Source organism: Canis aureus, chromosome 15, assembly GCF_053574225.1.
Source record: "Canis aureus isolate CA01 chromosome 15, VMU_Caureus_v.1.0, whole genome shotgun sequence".
NCBI classification, from domain to species: Eukaryota; Metazoa; Chordata; class Mammalia; order Carnivora; family Canidae; genus Canis; species Canis aureus.
Window position 1 is genome coordinate 43,906,307 of NC_135625.1, and position 17,630 is coordinate 43,923,936.

At 37.0% G+C, this 17,630-nt stretch overlaps 1 protein-coding gene across 2 annotated transcripts in view; it reads left to right on the top strand.

Moving 5' to 3' along the window:
* HOOK3 (hook microtubule tethering protein 3) overlaps positions 1-17,630 on the top strand; it is a 110,254-nt gene that overhangs the window by 30,712 nt on the left and 61,912 nt on the right. For both annotated transcript variants that reach the window (XM_077849386.1, XM_077849387.1), the window contains exons 5-8: positions 1,243-1,375; positions 5,794-5,861; positions 15,881-15,943; positions 17,352-17,435. In XM_077849386.1, the coding sequence (XP_077705512.1) occupies positions 1,243-1,375; positions 5,794-5,861; positions 15,881-15,943; positions 17,352-17,435 (348 nt within the window). The remainder of the gene's footprint in view (positions 1-1,242; positions 1,376-5,793; positions 5,862-15,880; positions 15,944-17,351; positions 17,436-17,630) is intronic.

The following is a 17,630-nucleotide window of genomic DNA, read 5'->3' on the forward strand; positions in this document are numbered from 1 at the left end:
AGCCAACTTCCTTGCTTACTTTAGTTTGATTCCTTGGCAAACCCCCGTCTCTAGATTATCTTAGTTTATCCTCTGAGTCTGCATCAGAACAGTCAAGGAATGGCTTGGGGGGAAAAATCATGAAGTAGAACTAGTTTTACTTCAAATTTTGTGGTCACAGATACCAGATGAACACAACATAGCCTGGAAACCTATGTTATGTTTTTACTATTCTTTCCCACAAGTTTACCTGCATATATACCTACATCTTATACTTATATCATTTATCTTCACAGCTCAGCAAGTGATCCTGTCATCCATCCTGTTACTCAAGCCCAAAACCTATAAACAATCCTATAGTCCGTCCTTCTTTTGATATCATCATAAGACCTACTAGTTAAATCTCCAAAATACAGCTTTTTCCATCTCTACTGCTACCAGTTTGTACCCAGCCATCATTAGCTCTCACTTAGAGTTATAGAGTAGTCTGGTTGGTAACCCTGATTTCACTCATTCCCTTCTATTGTCTGTTCTTATTCTTCACTCTAAAGCCAGAATGATTTTTAAAAATATAAATTTGATTATGTCATTCTTCTGTCTTTTATGGTTTCCCATTGTATTGATAATCAGATTCATACCTATTACCGTGAGCCACCAGACACTGCATGACCTCCTTACCCTGCTCACTGATAGCACTAGAGCCATATTCATCCTGCTTCTGTGCTTTAGGATTTTCTTTTTTCACTGTATGGTTATTAGACAGGGACTGACCCATTTGTCTGCATATATTTCATTTCATTTGGGGCCAATTTCCCCATAAAGGAATCCTCCATTCTCCTTCCTGATAATAAGTGTTTGGCTATCAGCATTTTCGAGTCAAATAGAGTGAATATGTCTAGGGAGCGTCTTACTGTTGGGGCATGAACCTATATTTAATCTCCCCTCTTTCTGGTACCCCATTCAGAATCTCTCTGGCTATGCTTTGAACTTTAGAGAATTTGTCTTTCTAGGGGCAGTTGAAGATATCAGAGTATTCAGTTTCTTTGCTCAGTGTATATACATACCAGATTGGGGTCTAAGTTATGGTGATGAATATTGTTATAACTTAGATATGGAAGGTAAAAATAGAAATTGGGAGTAGAATTGGGATTATAGCTCTATCCTTAGCAATGAGTTTCTGGTACTGACAAACTAATTTGTATCAAATATTTTATTTGGATACATAAATGTGAATGCAATTCTGATCCTTTTGTCCGCATTCAGATTTTAGGACAGCAAATTAATGACTTTACCCTTCCTGATGTGAACCTTATTGGAGAACATTCTGATGCGGCAGAGCTCGGAAGGATGCTTCAACTCATCTTAGGCTGTGCTGTAAACTGTGAACAGAAGCAAGGTAATTTATTTGATATTAGTGTATGCATTTAAAATAATTAAGGAAAGTAATACATATTATATATATTATTTATAAATCACCAGTGCAAACAATAACATCTTCATAAGGCCACCCTCAAACAATGCCTTTTTCTGTTTGTTTTTTAAGTTGGTTCCATACCCAACATGGGTCTCATGACTGAGAAATCAGAGTTGTGTGCTCTACCTCCTGAGCCAGCCAGGTGTCCTAAGCAATGCCATTTTCTACAATTTTGTTAGTACTTTGTTTGCAAGCATAAGAGTTTTGCAACTTAGAATACATTTAATTGTGATGATAGTCTTTCCTTTTAAGCAAGACTGCATAAGTTTTTTAGTATATTATTTTTAACTACACTGAATGTGATGAAACTTGCTATTGGACAAGGTCCTGCTAAAGTAATGTCAGTAATAATGAGAATGTTACACTACATCAGTGCAGCTCTAGGAACTTAAAGTTGGATACTTTAGATTGTGAGTATGAAGGATTTATTTCACAAATATTTACTGAATTCATGTATTATACTGGGGCTAGGAGCACAGTGCCAGACAGAACAGACACAGCACCTGCCCTTGTGGAACTGGTAGGTGAGTGAAGGGGGGAGGGCACACATACCTATGTGATCCGAGTGGTGACGAGTGCCATGAAGGTAAAGTGTAATGGGGGGGGGGGGGGGGCAGTCCAGGCGTGGGCCAGGGATGTTATTTAAGCAAAGATGTGGAGGAGGATGGATTAAGAGTAATCTGAAATGTAGAAACTGAATGTCAGAAAAACTTAAGTTACCTTTGAGAGATTTAAAAAAAAACCACAAGTATTATTAGAGAATAGTAAGGAAGGGATAAAGGGTGATGAAACAGATGAAAAGTAGACAGGGACTACTCTAAACAATGATGCAGTATTTTACTGTTATACTAGAAGACCTTCATAGAAGACAGATTTTTTTTTTTTTTTTTTAAGTCCAAAGGCTTTTTTCTTATTCCTTCTACCTCAGCCATGGTAATGCAAAACAGATTTTTATTTATCTGTACGTTTTCAGTGTTCTAGTAATAAGTTTAATAATGGTCAACATTGTTTTCTTGAAGCCATGACTGATAGTTGGTCTGTGATCTGGCTGTTTTTTCTAACAATGTATTTATTTCTCTTTGTCCCCATGCCTTTTAGATTTTAGTGTGTATTCTCTTATATTAAGTTTTAGATTATTTCTTCAATTCAACTGAAGAATTAAAATAGAGAATTTTCTACATTTGTGAGTTTTGTATATTAACTAAGCATTTTTTGTCAAAGATTAGAAGATTAGTGTAAATAAGATTCAAGACACATTAAATCTCTAAGTAGATGCTTTGATTTTAAAAGGTGTATGATAAATTATTTAATATGGTTACTGATTTCACATAATGACCTCTTCTCTGTTGATTCTGTTAAGAAATCCATCAACTCCTAGAAGCATTTAACTGTTAAGAGTTGGCTAATTTACCGTGGGGTGGAAATAGGAAAAGACAAGGGTGTTACCTCTATCCATACATAGCCCTATGGAAAAGCAGACAGTCATAATATTTATCCAGCTTCTCACACAGACCAAGTGTTGTGTAACACCTAAATTCGGTTTCTCCTCTGAAATTGTATTTAAATGATGAAAACTTTGAATAGGATTTTAGTATCATATTTATCCAGAGGGCATTCTGTATTTTCAGAAGCAGACTTGAGAACAAAGAATCAAAGTAAGTGAGTTTCTGAGTTCAGTATTACCTGTTACTGCACATTTATGATGTGTAATGTGAGGCTTACTAAAGCGGTTCTTCCATTTGCTATGTGACTGACATTTGGACTAGGCATTTAGCTTGTTTTCTCATCTACAGAATGAGGATATAAAACCTGATGGTTATGAGGAGTAAATGAAATTGTATATGCATATTTGCTTTGTAATACATAATGCACTATACAAATAGAAAAGGCCTTATGTTTAGATGAGTTTTTCAACTACAAAAATAAGGAGCAATAGCTCAGAACATTGACCTAGCATACATTTATGTTGGCCATCTGGCTTCTCAAATGGGGAAAATAACTAGTGCTAAAATTGAAAAAGCAAAGAGTAGTAGTAGAAGACACACTCATAGTAATTATTGAGTGTCTCTCTTCTGCCTGGTACTCCTTTAGGTAGTAACAGAACAAAAATAGTTTTTACACAGCAGGAAAACTAAGTATTATATGACTTGCCCCAAGATTTCTGTTTGAGAAAAGCTAGACAAGGACTACAATCCATGTGTCTCCGTGTTTAAACATCATATTCTTTATACTAAGCTGCTTGCTGTAAATTCTGGTGCTAAAAACTAAGTTTTCAATATAGTCTTATTGACATAGCACACCTCATTCTCTAGCCTCATAGATCTGCACCAGTAATCATACATACTTGTATTTTGGACACTAAAGATTCGTTATTTATTTATTTATTTATTTATTTATTTTATTTTTTTTTTTTTTTTCAAAAATTGTACATTAACATAGTTCTCATCATCATTTTATCATGTAGCATTTTACGGTGTTCGCGGGGAAGGGCCTTGACGTGGCAACACCGCTTCTTAACTAACGCTTCCCCTCTCACACCTAACTAACTTCCTAACCTCCCTGTTCCCACTGTTATTTTCTTCACTTCCAATAGGCTGTCATTAAATTTTCCTTCTCCATTATCAGTGCCACTACTTTTTCTTTTCCATGTTCACAGTTTTTTATTTTGAGGGCTATTTAGTCATCCTAGCTGTGCCATTTTCTCCAGACCCATAGGATTCTGCATTTGGCACCTTTGAACACAGTATCTAAAAGCACTTCCTTGGGACGCCTGGGTGGCTGAGTGGTTGAGCATCTGCCTTTGGCTCAGGCCGTGATCCTGGTCCAAGGATCGAGTCCTGCATCAGGCTCCCTGCCTGGAGCCTGCTTCTCCCTCTGCCTGTGCTTCTGCCTCTCTCCCTATGTCTCTCATGAATAACTAAATAAAATCCTTAAAAAAAAAAAAGAAAGAAAGAAAGTCTGTGATCCATTTAAAAATAAGCACTTCCCTTGCATTCCAAGACCTACAGGATGTTCCTTGTTAACAAAACAGAACAAAAAAATTGAGCTCAGAATAAAGGATTTCTTTTTCCCAAATAATGGTTCTGATACATTCCTACTGTTGTCCTAAGAAATCCTGTGATTTAAGGATGTTGTGTATATTTGTATGTGTCTCCACACATTTGATTGGGTACAAGTATCCTTAGAACAACACTTGCCTAAGAATATGCCTTTGATTAACAAAAAGCTTTGACTGTAATAACCAGAATGTCCGAATGTCACAGTTTAGTAGTGCTTTCAAAGTACTTTGTTTTTTTGGATTTTTTAATGAGTTATCTGTCACGTAAAGCATATACAGCTTGGCATTCCAAATACATGAGTCTCTTACCAAAAGATCATTTCAGCAGTTTCGCAGTAAGATTCCATCATGTAATACTTGAAGTGCTGAGAAGTTTCTGGTGTATGTGTGGGAGGTTTTTTTGGATGTATGGGGGAGAGAGGCAGGTTGAGCCTAAAATTCCCTTAATTACTCTTTTAAATGTTTATTAAAATGTATTTACTATATTTGTTAGAATCGAGCTGGCCTGTTGATTTTTTTTATGTTGAATTCCACTTTTTCCATTCATTGTTGGATTTGCAAATAAGGAAAACTACTTGTAGGGTTGTTTTTTTGTTTTTTTAATAGAAGACAAGAAATTATTTTTTCAGCTGGTCACTACTGACAGCCAAGAGATCTTCTCTTATTTGGTAGTGGTGAGGGTAAGATTGATGAAGTTATACTTTAGCTTGTTGGTGATGTATTTTAAAGCCGAGGGTTATACAATATTTGTTTAATTATGGTGTCACTTCTATCTTAACTTCATCTTAATTCTTTGTCCTAAGTAGCTCTCAGATTTATTAAGATTTTTCTCTTCTGTAGTAGAAAATATTAAGGTAGGAATTGAACATGATGCAATACGTTGATGTCACACAAGAATAAAGCACAGACATCAGTTTTTTTTAAACTGTAGCAAAGTAAATTTAAAATTTTAGGAATAGTAGTGAGTTCTTCCCATCCTGGCTTTAGGCTTTAACATTTCACTGTCTTCCTGAGATACTGTATTCCTGTGACTGTTAGCTGTAGCTTCAACTTTGTAAGTAATGGTGGTGGTAGGGAGTAGGGTGGGTTATCTTAAGGAAAGAGAAATAGTGTGATTTTCAGCTTTTACTTTACCTGTGGTACCTATATTTAACAATATATGAAGAATCCCTGGGAAGAATAAAAACAGAAAACTAGTTAAAAGAATTCATGAAGTGTGAGCCATTACTCCTTGAGTATCTTTAACTTGAACAGTGACATTCCAGATTGTTCTTGTTTTCAGAGTACATCCAAGCCATTATGATGATGGAGGAATCTGTTCAACATGTTGTCATGACAGCCATTCAAGAGGTAGGTTGGAGCTTTGTGATTACTGTTTGTGAGAAATTAAAAGATCAAACTAGAGCTTAAATAGTAGTAGAAATTTTGTTTTTATTTGTCTATCAAGATTTTATTTGTTCATGAGAGACACACAGAGGCAGAAGTAGGTTCCACGTAGGAAGCCCAATATGGGACTCAAATCTCGGGACTCTGGCATCACGTCCTGAGCCAAAGGCAGACGCTCAACTGCTGAGCCACCCAGGCGTCCCTAGAAGTAGAAATTAAAAAAAAAAAAAAAAAAAAAAAAAAAAGATTCTCCTACTCATTTTTCTTTAGAATTTTTTTCTTTGCACTTATGATATAGCTTGCCTCATTTTTATTTTAAAATCATATATTTGGGCACCTGGGTGGCTCAGCAGTTGAGTGTCTGCCTTTGGCTCAGGTCATTTTCCCAGGGACCCAAGATCGAGTCCCACATCAGGCTCTTCACAGGGACCCTGCTTCTCCCTCTGCCTAGGTCTCTGCCTCTCTCTCTCTCTGTGTGTCTCTCATGAATAAATAAATAAAACATTTAAAAAATTAAAAAATAAATCATACATTTAAATTTCTCATTTAAATCTTAAACATGGGCAGCCTGGGTGGCTCAGCGGTTTAGCGCCGCCTTCAGCCCAGGATGTGATCCTGGAGTCCAGGGATCGAGTCCCACAGCAGGCTCCCTGCATGGAGCCTGTTTCTCCCTCTGCCTGTGTCTCTGCCCCCCTCTCTCTCTGTCTCTCATGAATAAATAAATAAAATCTTAAAAAACTTAAATATTTGTCTTGTCGGTATAGATTATTTATTAACTACTGCTAATTATTAAAAATGTCCCAATGAACTAGGAATAGTAGACTAATTTCTAAAGCCATTAAAAATATGTATATTAGGGACACCTGGGTGGCTCAACGGTTGAGCGTCTGCCTTTGGCTCAGGGCATGATCCTGGAGTCCTGGGATTGAGTCCTGCATCAGGCTCCTTGCATAGAGCCTGCTTCTCCCTTTGCCTGTGTCTCTGCCTCTCTCTGTGTCTCATGAATAAAAAAAATCTTTAAAAAATAGATGTATATTAAACCAGCAGTCTACCTCACATTTATTCTTTTTTTTTTTTTTTTTTTTAAATTTTTATTTATTTATGATAGTTACAGAGAGAGAGAGAGAGGCAGAGACACAGGCAGAGGGAGAAGCAGGCTCCATGCACCGGGAGCCCGATGTGGGATTCGATCCCGGGTCTCCAGGATCGCGCCCTGGGCCAAAGGCAGGCGCCAAACCGCTGCGCCACCCAGGGATCCCTACCTCACATTTAATTATTGGTTTCTTGTTTGGCAGAAAATGAGCTTTCAACTCCAACCATACCCAAAGCTATTTCTAGATGAATATTTATACTGAAACTGTAGAGGAGGAAAAATATCGTTTTCCTCTACCCATCCAAGTTCTCAGCTGGAGATCTCTGTAACAAAAGATTAAAAAGAAAAAGGATACAGATGTTTTTGGGTTGTTTTTTAAGATTTTATTTATTTATTTGAGAAAGAGTGCAGAGCCAGAGAGAGAGGGGACACAAGCAGGGAGGAGGGCAGGGGGCAGAGGGAAAGGGAGAAGCAGACTCTCCACTGAACAGGGAGCTCAGTGAGGGGGCTCGATCTCAAGACTCTGGCATCATGACCTGAGCAGACACTCAACCGACTGAGCCACCCAGGCACCCCCATATAAGTTTTACATGACACACGGACCTTCTTAAGGAAACGAAGACCAAAGAAGTGTTTAAACCTGAGTGTTTTAGTGCTGGGTTTGATGAAGAGTGGAGAATCATGGAAAAATGTGATAGGGCAAAAAAGAGTTTGAGCTAAGGGGTAGTAATCTGGGGGAAACAGCAAGTCCTATTCATTGAGTCCTTTTAGAATCCCTGTATTTTTGGAGAAAAGGATGTTTTTCCTCTGAGTATAGGGAAAACACCTCTCACATGAGGCTTTTACCTGCTTCTGGAGAAGGTAAAAAAAATATCCTTCCTGTACCTGCTATTTTTCCAGTTCCTTTAGCTTGATGTATTCGGTATGCCAGGGTACCTACCATACTTTGGGGTAGCATGTCTTGAACTCCATTAAGTATAAGACATGAAACTAAAAATAAAATGTGGGTTAATAACCAGTTGGTCTCAGGATGAGAGAATGTTTTTAATCATAAAAGCAATAGAACAAACTGTTAGGGGTACTAGAAAACAAGGATTTGAACGTGCAACTGGCAGAGGAAAAAATACAACAGACAACATGAAGAATGCTAAGTGTAAATTAAAGTTGTGTTTTTTAAAATATCTGACCACCTGACTGTAAATCCAGGGGTTCTCACTACTCTCTCAGGGTTCTATTCACAGAACTCGGGAATATGATGTAAGTATTATTATTATAGTAAAAGAATACAAACCAGAACCAACTCCCCCTGTCCCAAAAACGCATAGAGTGAGGTCTAAGAGGTCCCAGATACAAGGCTTATGTTGTTCCCCCTCCGTGGAATCAAGACCTATAACTCTCCTAGCACATTATGTGTGGCAGTTCCCAAAGTACTGCCAACCAGGGAGGCTCACCTGAGTTTTCATGTCTAGAGTTTTTATTGGGGTTTTATTATGTGGATATGATTGATTGCATCCTTGACCATGGGATTGAACACAGTATCTAGCTCTCCTTCCCCACAGAAGTCATGCTGTCAGGTGGTTCAAAGACCCAGTCTTCTGACACATTGCTGATTTTTCTGGCATGGCCAGACTCCAGTTTGAGTCATCCAGTTTTTTAGCTTAAAGTACCCAGGGGCCCACAAATAACAAAGATACTCTTAAAAAAAAAACAAAAAAAAAAAACAAAGATACTCTTATCAGTAAGGAAATTCCAGAGATTGAGAGGCTGCTTGCCAATAAGGGGACGCAGGCCAGCCAAATTCCTTACTACACAGGACCTTTCAAAAAAGCAAAGCTTTTAAAAGACAGTTTATCATTCAGCTCTGATGGTAAGAAGATAAACTGGTACATCTTTTTAAAAATACACTCTTTGATATCATATAAGATACTAGGTCATAAGTGTTAAAATATCAAAATGACAATCTCTTAAGATAGAGGTTTATTTGCTCTTTTTTTTTTTTTTTTTTTTTTTGGTTTTTTTTTGGTTTATTTGTTCTTAAGTGGCCCTGGGTTCTGCTCTGTAGTCATCAGAGACCCAGCTTTCTTGTTTCTTTTTGTCTGCCATCCTTAATACGTGTTTCCCATTTAGTGGTTCAGCTCTGGCTTCTCAGATTCCACCTATCACATTCACATTTCCAGCCATCAGGAAGGAATGAAGTTCCAAGTTTCCCTCTAAATAAACTTTCAGCAATTCTCACTCCTGTTTGCCTGATATCACTCACATAACCACACAGGGAATCTGGGGGGGGGGATGTGGCCTTTATTCCAGGTAGTTGCAAAACCAGCCAAAACTCCAGTCTGTTAACTAAGCAAAAATAGGAAAAATAGTAAGGGGCCACTAAGAGTTCTGCCTTATTATAATTGACCCTGTAATTCTGTTTTTAGGAATTCATCCTATAAGGATATCTGAAATACAGAGATAGATAATAGTAATAGCACACATTTATTTTGTACCTACTATGTGCTAGTGCTGGTTACTTACTAAACACATTTATTAACACACTTAAAATTCACTACAATTATAATCAATGCTACTGGAGTGTAGACATAAAATTGTTAAAATGGCAAATTTCAGTTCTATATACTTTACCAAAATAAAAAAATGAAAAATTAATTGTAATATTTTGAGGTATATACTGTTATTGTAACCTGATTTTATAAAAAGGGGAAACTGAAGCATAGACTGTGAGTAACCACAAGTTTACGCAAGTATTGGCAGAGTTAGAACTCAGATCTAAGCAGTCTGAATTCAGAGCCCATGCCCAGAACCATTGTGCAATATTGCCTCAAGATTGTTTATTTCAACATTATTTTCTAATATTGAAACATTAGAAACATCCTGACTGCCCAGCAATAGGAGCACAGATAAATAAATTATGGCAGATTAATATATTGGCATACTAGGTAGCATTAAAGTATATTTTTAAAAAATATATGACAGCACGAGTAAGGCTTATATATAGAGAAACAGCACATGAGCAGTATAATCCCATTTCTGTTAGAAATTAAGATGAGGGCAGCCCTGGTGGCTCAGAGGTTTAGCACTGCCTTCAGCCCAGGGTGTGATCCTGGAGACCTGGGATCGAGTCCCATGTTGGGCTCCCTGCATGGAGCCTGCTTCTCCCTCTGCCTGTGTCTCTGCCTCTTTCTCTCTCTGTGTCTGTCATGAATAAATAAATAAAAAATCTTAAAAAAAAAAAAAAGAAATTAAGATGAGTGAAAATGACAGAACATTATCTCCAAATGATTGCTGTTCTAAGCTTTTTTCTCTATTTGCTGATTTTTTCTATAATTACAGGTTCGTATCTCTAATCAGAAATATTTTTAAAATTAAAATCTGTGACCAAATGTTTTTTAATTGTATGAATTTAGCCCAAAGAATTATTTAGAAATTCAGACCAAGATTGGGCACAACAGTGCTTATCAAACTATTTTATATAATTTTTTTTTTTTTTAAGTTTGTTTGGGACACCTGTGTGGCTCAGTGGTTGAGTGTCTGCCTTTGGCTCAGGTTGTGACACTGGAATCCTGGCATCAAGTCCCACATCAGGCTCCTATGAGGAGCCTGCTTCTGCCTCTACCTGTCTCTGCTGGTCTGTCTCTCATGAATGAATAAATAAAATTAAAAAAAAAATTAATTAAAAAAAAAGTTCAAGTTAATCTCTGCATCCAGTGTGGGGCTTGAATTCATAGCCCCAAGATCAAGAATAACATGTTCTTCTGACTGAGCCAGCTAGGCCCTCCCCAAACTATTTTATATTAATAGAAATACAACAATAATATTCATCCATTGGTAAGCAAGTGTTTAAATTAGGGTACCTCCATCTCATGGAATATTACATAGCTGATAAAAAATTTGTTTAAAAAAAAAATAGTATCTTCTGGGGCACCAGGCCCATAAGTCAGTTGAACTTCTGACTCTTGGTTTTGTCTCAGGTCATGATCTCAAGGTCATGAGATCTGCCCCTTGTGGGGGCTCTGTGCTCAGTGTGGAGTCTGCTTAAGACTCTCTCCCTCTCCCTTTGCTGCCCGCTGCCCACCTCCCACATCCACTCACTTTCAGTCCCTTAAATAAATCTTTAAAGAGATAAAATATCTTATGACAAGGGAAAACATTCAAAATGTCAAGTGAACAAAGTAATATTAAACTGTACCTACAAATAGGTTTTAAGAATAGATTATATGTCTTTTATGTGCATATTCCTTTTACTTAATTAGCACATACCATCAAGCACCTAATATGCACCAGGAGCTGTAGTAGGCATTCAGGTAACAATTATGAAAAAAAAAAAAAAAAAGACATGGTCTCTTGCCCCCACAGAGTCTAAATCTCATGGGAAAAATGGCTAACCAAGCAAATATAGTCAAAGCATTTCAAATGAAAAGTACCATGATGGGAAAAATATTAGGACCTCAAAGGAGTAGCTAACTCCATTTGAGGACTTAAGGGAAGGCTTCTCAAAGAAGGTGACATCTTGACTGAGCATGGAAGGATGAGATGAGGTAAGTAAGGGGCAAAAATTCTTCTAAAGCCCAGGAGGCAAGAGAAAGCAAGAAATGTTGGATGTACTGAAAAGAAGAACCCCTGTAGCAAACGTGGTGGGAAGTGCTTAGAAATGAAATGAGAGACCTAGATCATTAGAATACTAATCAGTTTCATGAGAGAGTTGGGATCGTGGAAATCAGTGAGTAGATTTTAAGGAGAAAATAGAATTAAAATATGTATTTAAGGGCAGCCTCCGGTGGCTCAGCGGTTTATTGCCATCTTCAGGCTAGGGTGTGATCCTGGAGACCTGGGATGGAGTCCCACATCAGGCTCCCTCCATGGAGCCTGCTTCTCCCTCTGCCTGTGTCTCTGCCTCTCTCTCTCTCTCTCTCTCTCTCTCTCTCTGTGTGTGTGTGTGTCTCATGAATAAATAAATAAAATCTTTAAAAATAAATAAAAATAAAATCTGTATTTAAGAAATCCATTTGATGGGAATGGTTTGAAGGGAAACTGGGCTAGAAAAAGGGAGAGCAGTTAGGAGACCTTGGTAGTTATCCAAGGTCTATCCAAGGAATTATCCATCTCCTTGGAAGAATGATGGAAGCTTGAACTAGGTTATGGGAGTCAGGGTGGAGACAGGTGGACAGATTAGAAAATTATAAGAGCTTGAATCAATAGGCTTGGTGACTGTTTGGACCTGGGGGGGGGGGGGGGGAAGGAGGGTAGCTGGATAGAATAATGGAAGTAAGAAAGGCTTCTGTAAAATGGTAGTGTCTCTCTCTCTCTCTCTCTTTTTAGGGCACATTCTATTTATATTTATTCAGATACTACGGACTTTTTTTTTACTGTGGTAAAGTACACATAACAAAAATCTGCCATTAGTGACATTTAATATATTCCTAATGTTGTGCAAACATTATCACTATCTTGTTCCAGAACTTTTTCCATCACCACAAAGGAAAATCCTGCGCACACATTACACAGGCAGTTCTCATTTCCTCCTTGCTTCAGCCCTTGTCAACCAGTAATCTACTTTCTATCTCTATGAATTTCTCTATTCTGGATATTTTATATAAATGGAATCATATGATATGTGGCCTTCTGTGTCTTTGTTCTTTTAGCATAGTATTTTCAAGGTTAGTCTGTAGCATGTATCAATACATGTTCCTTTTTACAGCTGAATAATCCATTGTATGGATGTGCAACATTTTGTTTATCTGTTCATCAGTTGAGAAACATTTGGGTTGTTCCTACCTTTTGGCTATTGTGAATAATTCTGTGGTGAATGTTAGTATATGTTTGTTCTTTTTAACACCTGTTATTAATTCTTCCGAGCATATTGAAATTGAATTTCTCTGTAATTCTGTGTTTAACTTTTTGAGGAAGTACCAGCTTGTTTTTCACAGATCCTGCAGCATTTTACATTCCTACCAACAGTGTATTAGGATTCTGTTTTTTCCACCTCTTTGTCAACCCTTGTTATTGTCCTTTAAAACAAAAATCTATTCATTTATTTTAGAAAGCTCATAGGCAGGAGGGGCATAGGGAGAGAGAGAAACTCAAGCAGACTGCTGAGTGTGGAGCCCAACCCAGGGCTCAATTCCATGTCCCTGACATCATGACTACAACTGACAACCAAGAGTTAGATATTCAGCTGACTGTGCCACGTAGGCACGTCTGTCCATATTTTTTATAACAGATATCTTATGAAGCTGGAGGAGACTCGATCAGGGAGCACATGTGGAGGGATTAGCCTTCAATGGGAAGAATAGCACTTGTGTTAGTTACAAGAAGATTGAAAAAAGAAAGGATGGGCATGAATGTTGCCAATTTTGTGGATTGAGACATAGGAAATTCTTATTTGGAGATAAGGTTTTCTGATGATGAATGTGGAGATTCGAGAAGTAAGTAAGAAAGCTTTCTTCATCCCTTTTAAAGTCAAGATGTCACCTTCTTTGAGAAGCCTTCCCTTAAGTTAGGTTTAGAATAGTCTTTAAAAGGGATGAAGAGACTGCTGACTGGGGAAGCATAACTGTACTTTCAGGGAAACTTTAAGGGCCCATTTGAAACTGGAAACTGGGGACGCCTGGGTGGCTTTGCGGTTGAGCCCAGGGTGTGAACCGGGTGTCCCGGGATCGAGTCCCACATCAGGCTCCCTGCATGGAGCCTGCTTCTCCCTCTGCCTGTGTCTCTGCCTCTCTCTCTCTCTTTGTCTCTCTCATGAAAAATAAATAAAAATCTTAAAAAAAAAAAAGTAAAAAAAAACTGGAAACTGTATTAATAATAGTGTTTTATGATTTAAATTTTTTGGTTTTTTACCCTCTCAGTACTTAGCAGTCAGGGTTTATAGCCACAAGAGGTAGATGGATTGATCTTAGACTGAGATTTTGCCAGGAAGAAGGAATGGAGGATAAGAAAATTGATGATGTTGGGACGCCTGGGTGGCTCAGCGGTTGAGCACCTGCCTTCCGCCCAAGTCATGATCCTGGAGTCCTGGGATCGAGTCCCACTTCAGGCTCCCTGCATGGAGCCTGCTTCTCCCTCTGCCTGTGTCTCTGCCTCTCTCTGTGTCTCTCATGAATAAATAAATAAAATCTTAAAAAGAAAGAAAATTGATGATGTTGACATAGGTCATCAACATAATAGACTGAAAAATCTAGGCTAGAAGGTGGTTGGTTAAATGAAGAACCATGGAAGCTAAAGCAGGAGAGGAGGATGAGTCCCAAAAAGATGATGATGTTAGCAGGAGGAGGAGGAGTAAATATGAGCAGGCAAGCCGTAATGTTTACTATGAAGTCTAAGCAGAGTAAAGAAAAAAGTAAGTATTAGAATGATGGGTTCTGACTAGAAGCCCAGGAGAAAGGAGGGTAATATAGGTCTTGGAAACCTCAAATTGAGGAGCACATAAACTAAACATAATTGCATCAGAGACCAGGGTTGGGAAGAGGTTGTATTCAGAGGGTAAGACACCTAGGTTTTTATTCAGAGTTGTTGCTGTGTTATGATGAGGACTTAACTGTAACAATGGGAGAAGAAAAAAGACTAGGAAAAAAAAAAACTAGTCCTTCTACGACCTGCCTCTGATTGGATACTGCCTCTCTGAGGATTCTAAAACAGCCTATATCACATTATGTTTGTCTTCTCACTTGTGCTACACCAATGGTTGGTAGCTGCTTAAATATTTCAGAATTATAAAGGTGATTGTTTCTAGATGGTAGAATAATGGATTTTTTCTTTATACTTTTTATGAGTTATGTTCTTTACAATGGGATTTTTTCAACTGGAAGAAGTCTTAAAAATCTTTCAATTAGCATTGTCACAAGAAAAGCATAAACATTGAAGCCAGTATTTTTTTTTTTTTTTTACTCTTCCTGAGAGTTTTTTTCCTAATTATACTAAGGGACTTTGAACTTTTCCTATTCCATTAATACAGAGCAGTGATTCTCAAACTTCAGTATGCATCAGAATCACCTGGAGGACTATTAAACACGTTGCTGAGCCCTAACCACAGAGTTTCTGAGTTAGTACATCTGGCCTCAGACCCAGTAATTTGCATTTCTGACGAGTTTCCAGACAATACTGATGATGTCATTGGTTTGAGAACTTCACTTTGAGAACCATTGATAATGAGAAAAAAGTACAGCTGAACATAACTTTTCAGAGTAGTACCGGAGGCTGAAATTACAAGATCTCTCAACAGTGCATCCCCACATTTCTGATTGTCCCCCTTTCTTTTGTCCTTTAGATAGAACATAAGGAAACAGTAGAAAAATGGGACCATTTGAGTCTGCCCCTGATATTTGTCACAATCAGAATTTTATCCCTTTCACCCCCAACCCCTCACACGTTATGGATCCTCTCTCTGCAACATAAGGGTGAGAGAGACTAAGACATAGATGTGTGTGTGTGTGTGTGTGTGTGTGTGTGTGTGTGTGTTAATAAACATTAGCCAGTTCGTTTTGGCTAATACTGATGTTGCCCATATTTATTCTTTAGATATAGTTACTTGAGTGTTGCTGGGTTTTTTGGTTTGGTTTTGTTTCATTTTGTTTTTTTGTCTGAACAGTCAGCTTTAAAATATTTAGCCACTTTTTAAACTTAAAGATTTGTCTTGATTCTTACGACTGGGTTTACAGTGAAAATGAGCACCAGAATTTAGACCTGTAATTTTGAACGAAGGCATTATCCTGGGATGAAAATTATTTCAAACAAGTTTCAATGTATAGGAAAATGTTCCTTTTACATTTGTGTTTTCATTTTAATTTTTATAATTCTGTGATGGCCAGGTGTTTGTGTTGTTGTCCAGGTATATTTTATATGATGTCTTTTTTGCCTCATAGTTATATCATTTAAATCTTAATTTCAGCTGATGAGTAAGGAATCGCCTGTCTCTGCTGGAAATGATGCCTATGTTGACCTTGATCGCCAGGTATCTAATTTTGCATTGTTTTTATCCATGCAGAGTTCATTGAAAGGGATAAACTTGAGATGTTAATGAAAAGAATGTTTCAGATGAAATTGCTTATAGAATATACTGGTTTAAGTCTTTTTGTTTTGTTTTGTTTTTTACATAAATTCAAGACTTTAGCTACTTTAGTAGTGGACATTACACATCTGTAATTGAATTTATAATTAAAATATTATTGCATGACCCACTTTAAATTTAAGTCCTTGTAATTCATATTCTCTAATCATGATTTTTCTTTCTCCATTGGTGATATCTTTCTGTATGCCCCATTAAGACAACAGATGCATTCCTGGAAAGTGGCATGCATTTAATCTTATGATTTACTTATAACACAAAATACCTTTTATTTCACATGAGTCTTCCATTGCAGATGTATCCTCCACCTTCATCTTTGTGAAAGATTGAACAATCAGTAGATATTTAAATGAACTAAGGAAACTACTGTATTTTTAAAGGAACTCTGCAGTTTATTCTTGCAGTTTTAACCAAAAAGTTATTTTGTAATTTTAATTACTGCTTATCAATAAAATACTGCAGCTTACCTTGTCAGTTTCTATGTTTCAGTTGTCTGGGACATCTGTTCCAAAGCATGAACAGAAATCTTCATGCTATCCTCATTTCTTCTCAATGGTTTCTTAATGTTTTTTTGTAGGAAAATCTTTGGGTATGATATAATTTTAACCCGAGTTGTAATTTGCTTCCTTTACTTTGTGATGTTAGATTTTAGAGTTGTTACTTTTTATGAATTTGTTTGTATCTTTATTACACAGAGGTTTGGTCACAGGAAAGGAAAAGCTAATATTTTTAAATTTTTTTCTTTTTTCTTTTTCTTAAAATTAACTAATCAATTTTAATTTGTTCATGCTTTGCTAACTTAGAGTTTATATAATAATGGGACACAACTCAAATGGTTTGTGTCGAGAATTAGTATAATAAAAATATTTTTAAAACTTATAAAATTAACATAAAAGTTTAATATGACTGAAGAACTTGTGTTGAAATACTTTAGCTATATAGTTCAACATTGAAACCCCTATTCTCTAGCACATATATTTTATCAAGGGAAAATTTCTCAGTTATTACAGAATCATTATTACTAAGAATCATGTAACCTAGATAGGAAAGTGTAAGAAAACTTGATGAGAGCAAAGAACCAGATACAGAGTACAGAAAAGACAAGACTTAGGACTAGAAGATATTCAAAGTTAGAAATGGCTGCTTTTGAATCTTCAGAAGAGTTCTCCATTTCTCCCAGCCCCTCAGAAAGAAATGGGAGGAAAGTGTTTTAATTCTTTATTGTGCCTATATAATTATTAATTGTTGCTTCTTCATATTGAAATGTTCATTGTATCTCTTTGTTTCTAACTAGTTGAAGAAGACTACAGAGGAACTGAATGAAGCTTTGTCAGCAAAGGAAGAAATTGCTCAAAGATGCCATGAGCTGGATATGCAGGTAAGAGATCATTTCTGTGTACCACCTATTTGAAATGTACCCTATAAGCAACACCAAATGGCTGTAATGCAACACAAATTAAAGAGTAAAGGGGGAGAGGGGGCAGATTTTTGGTTAGAGCTGGTAGACTCATCAAATATATTTTCTTTCCTCCCTGCAACCCCATTAAATTTATAATAAATGAATCAAAATAAT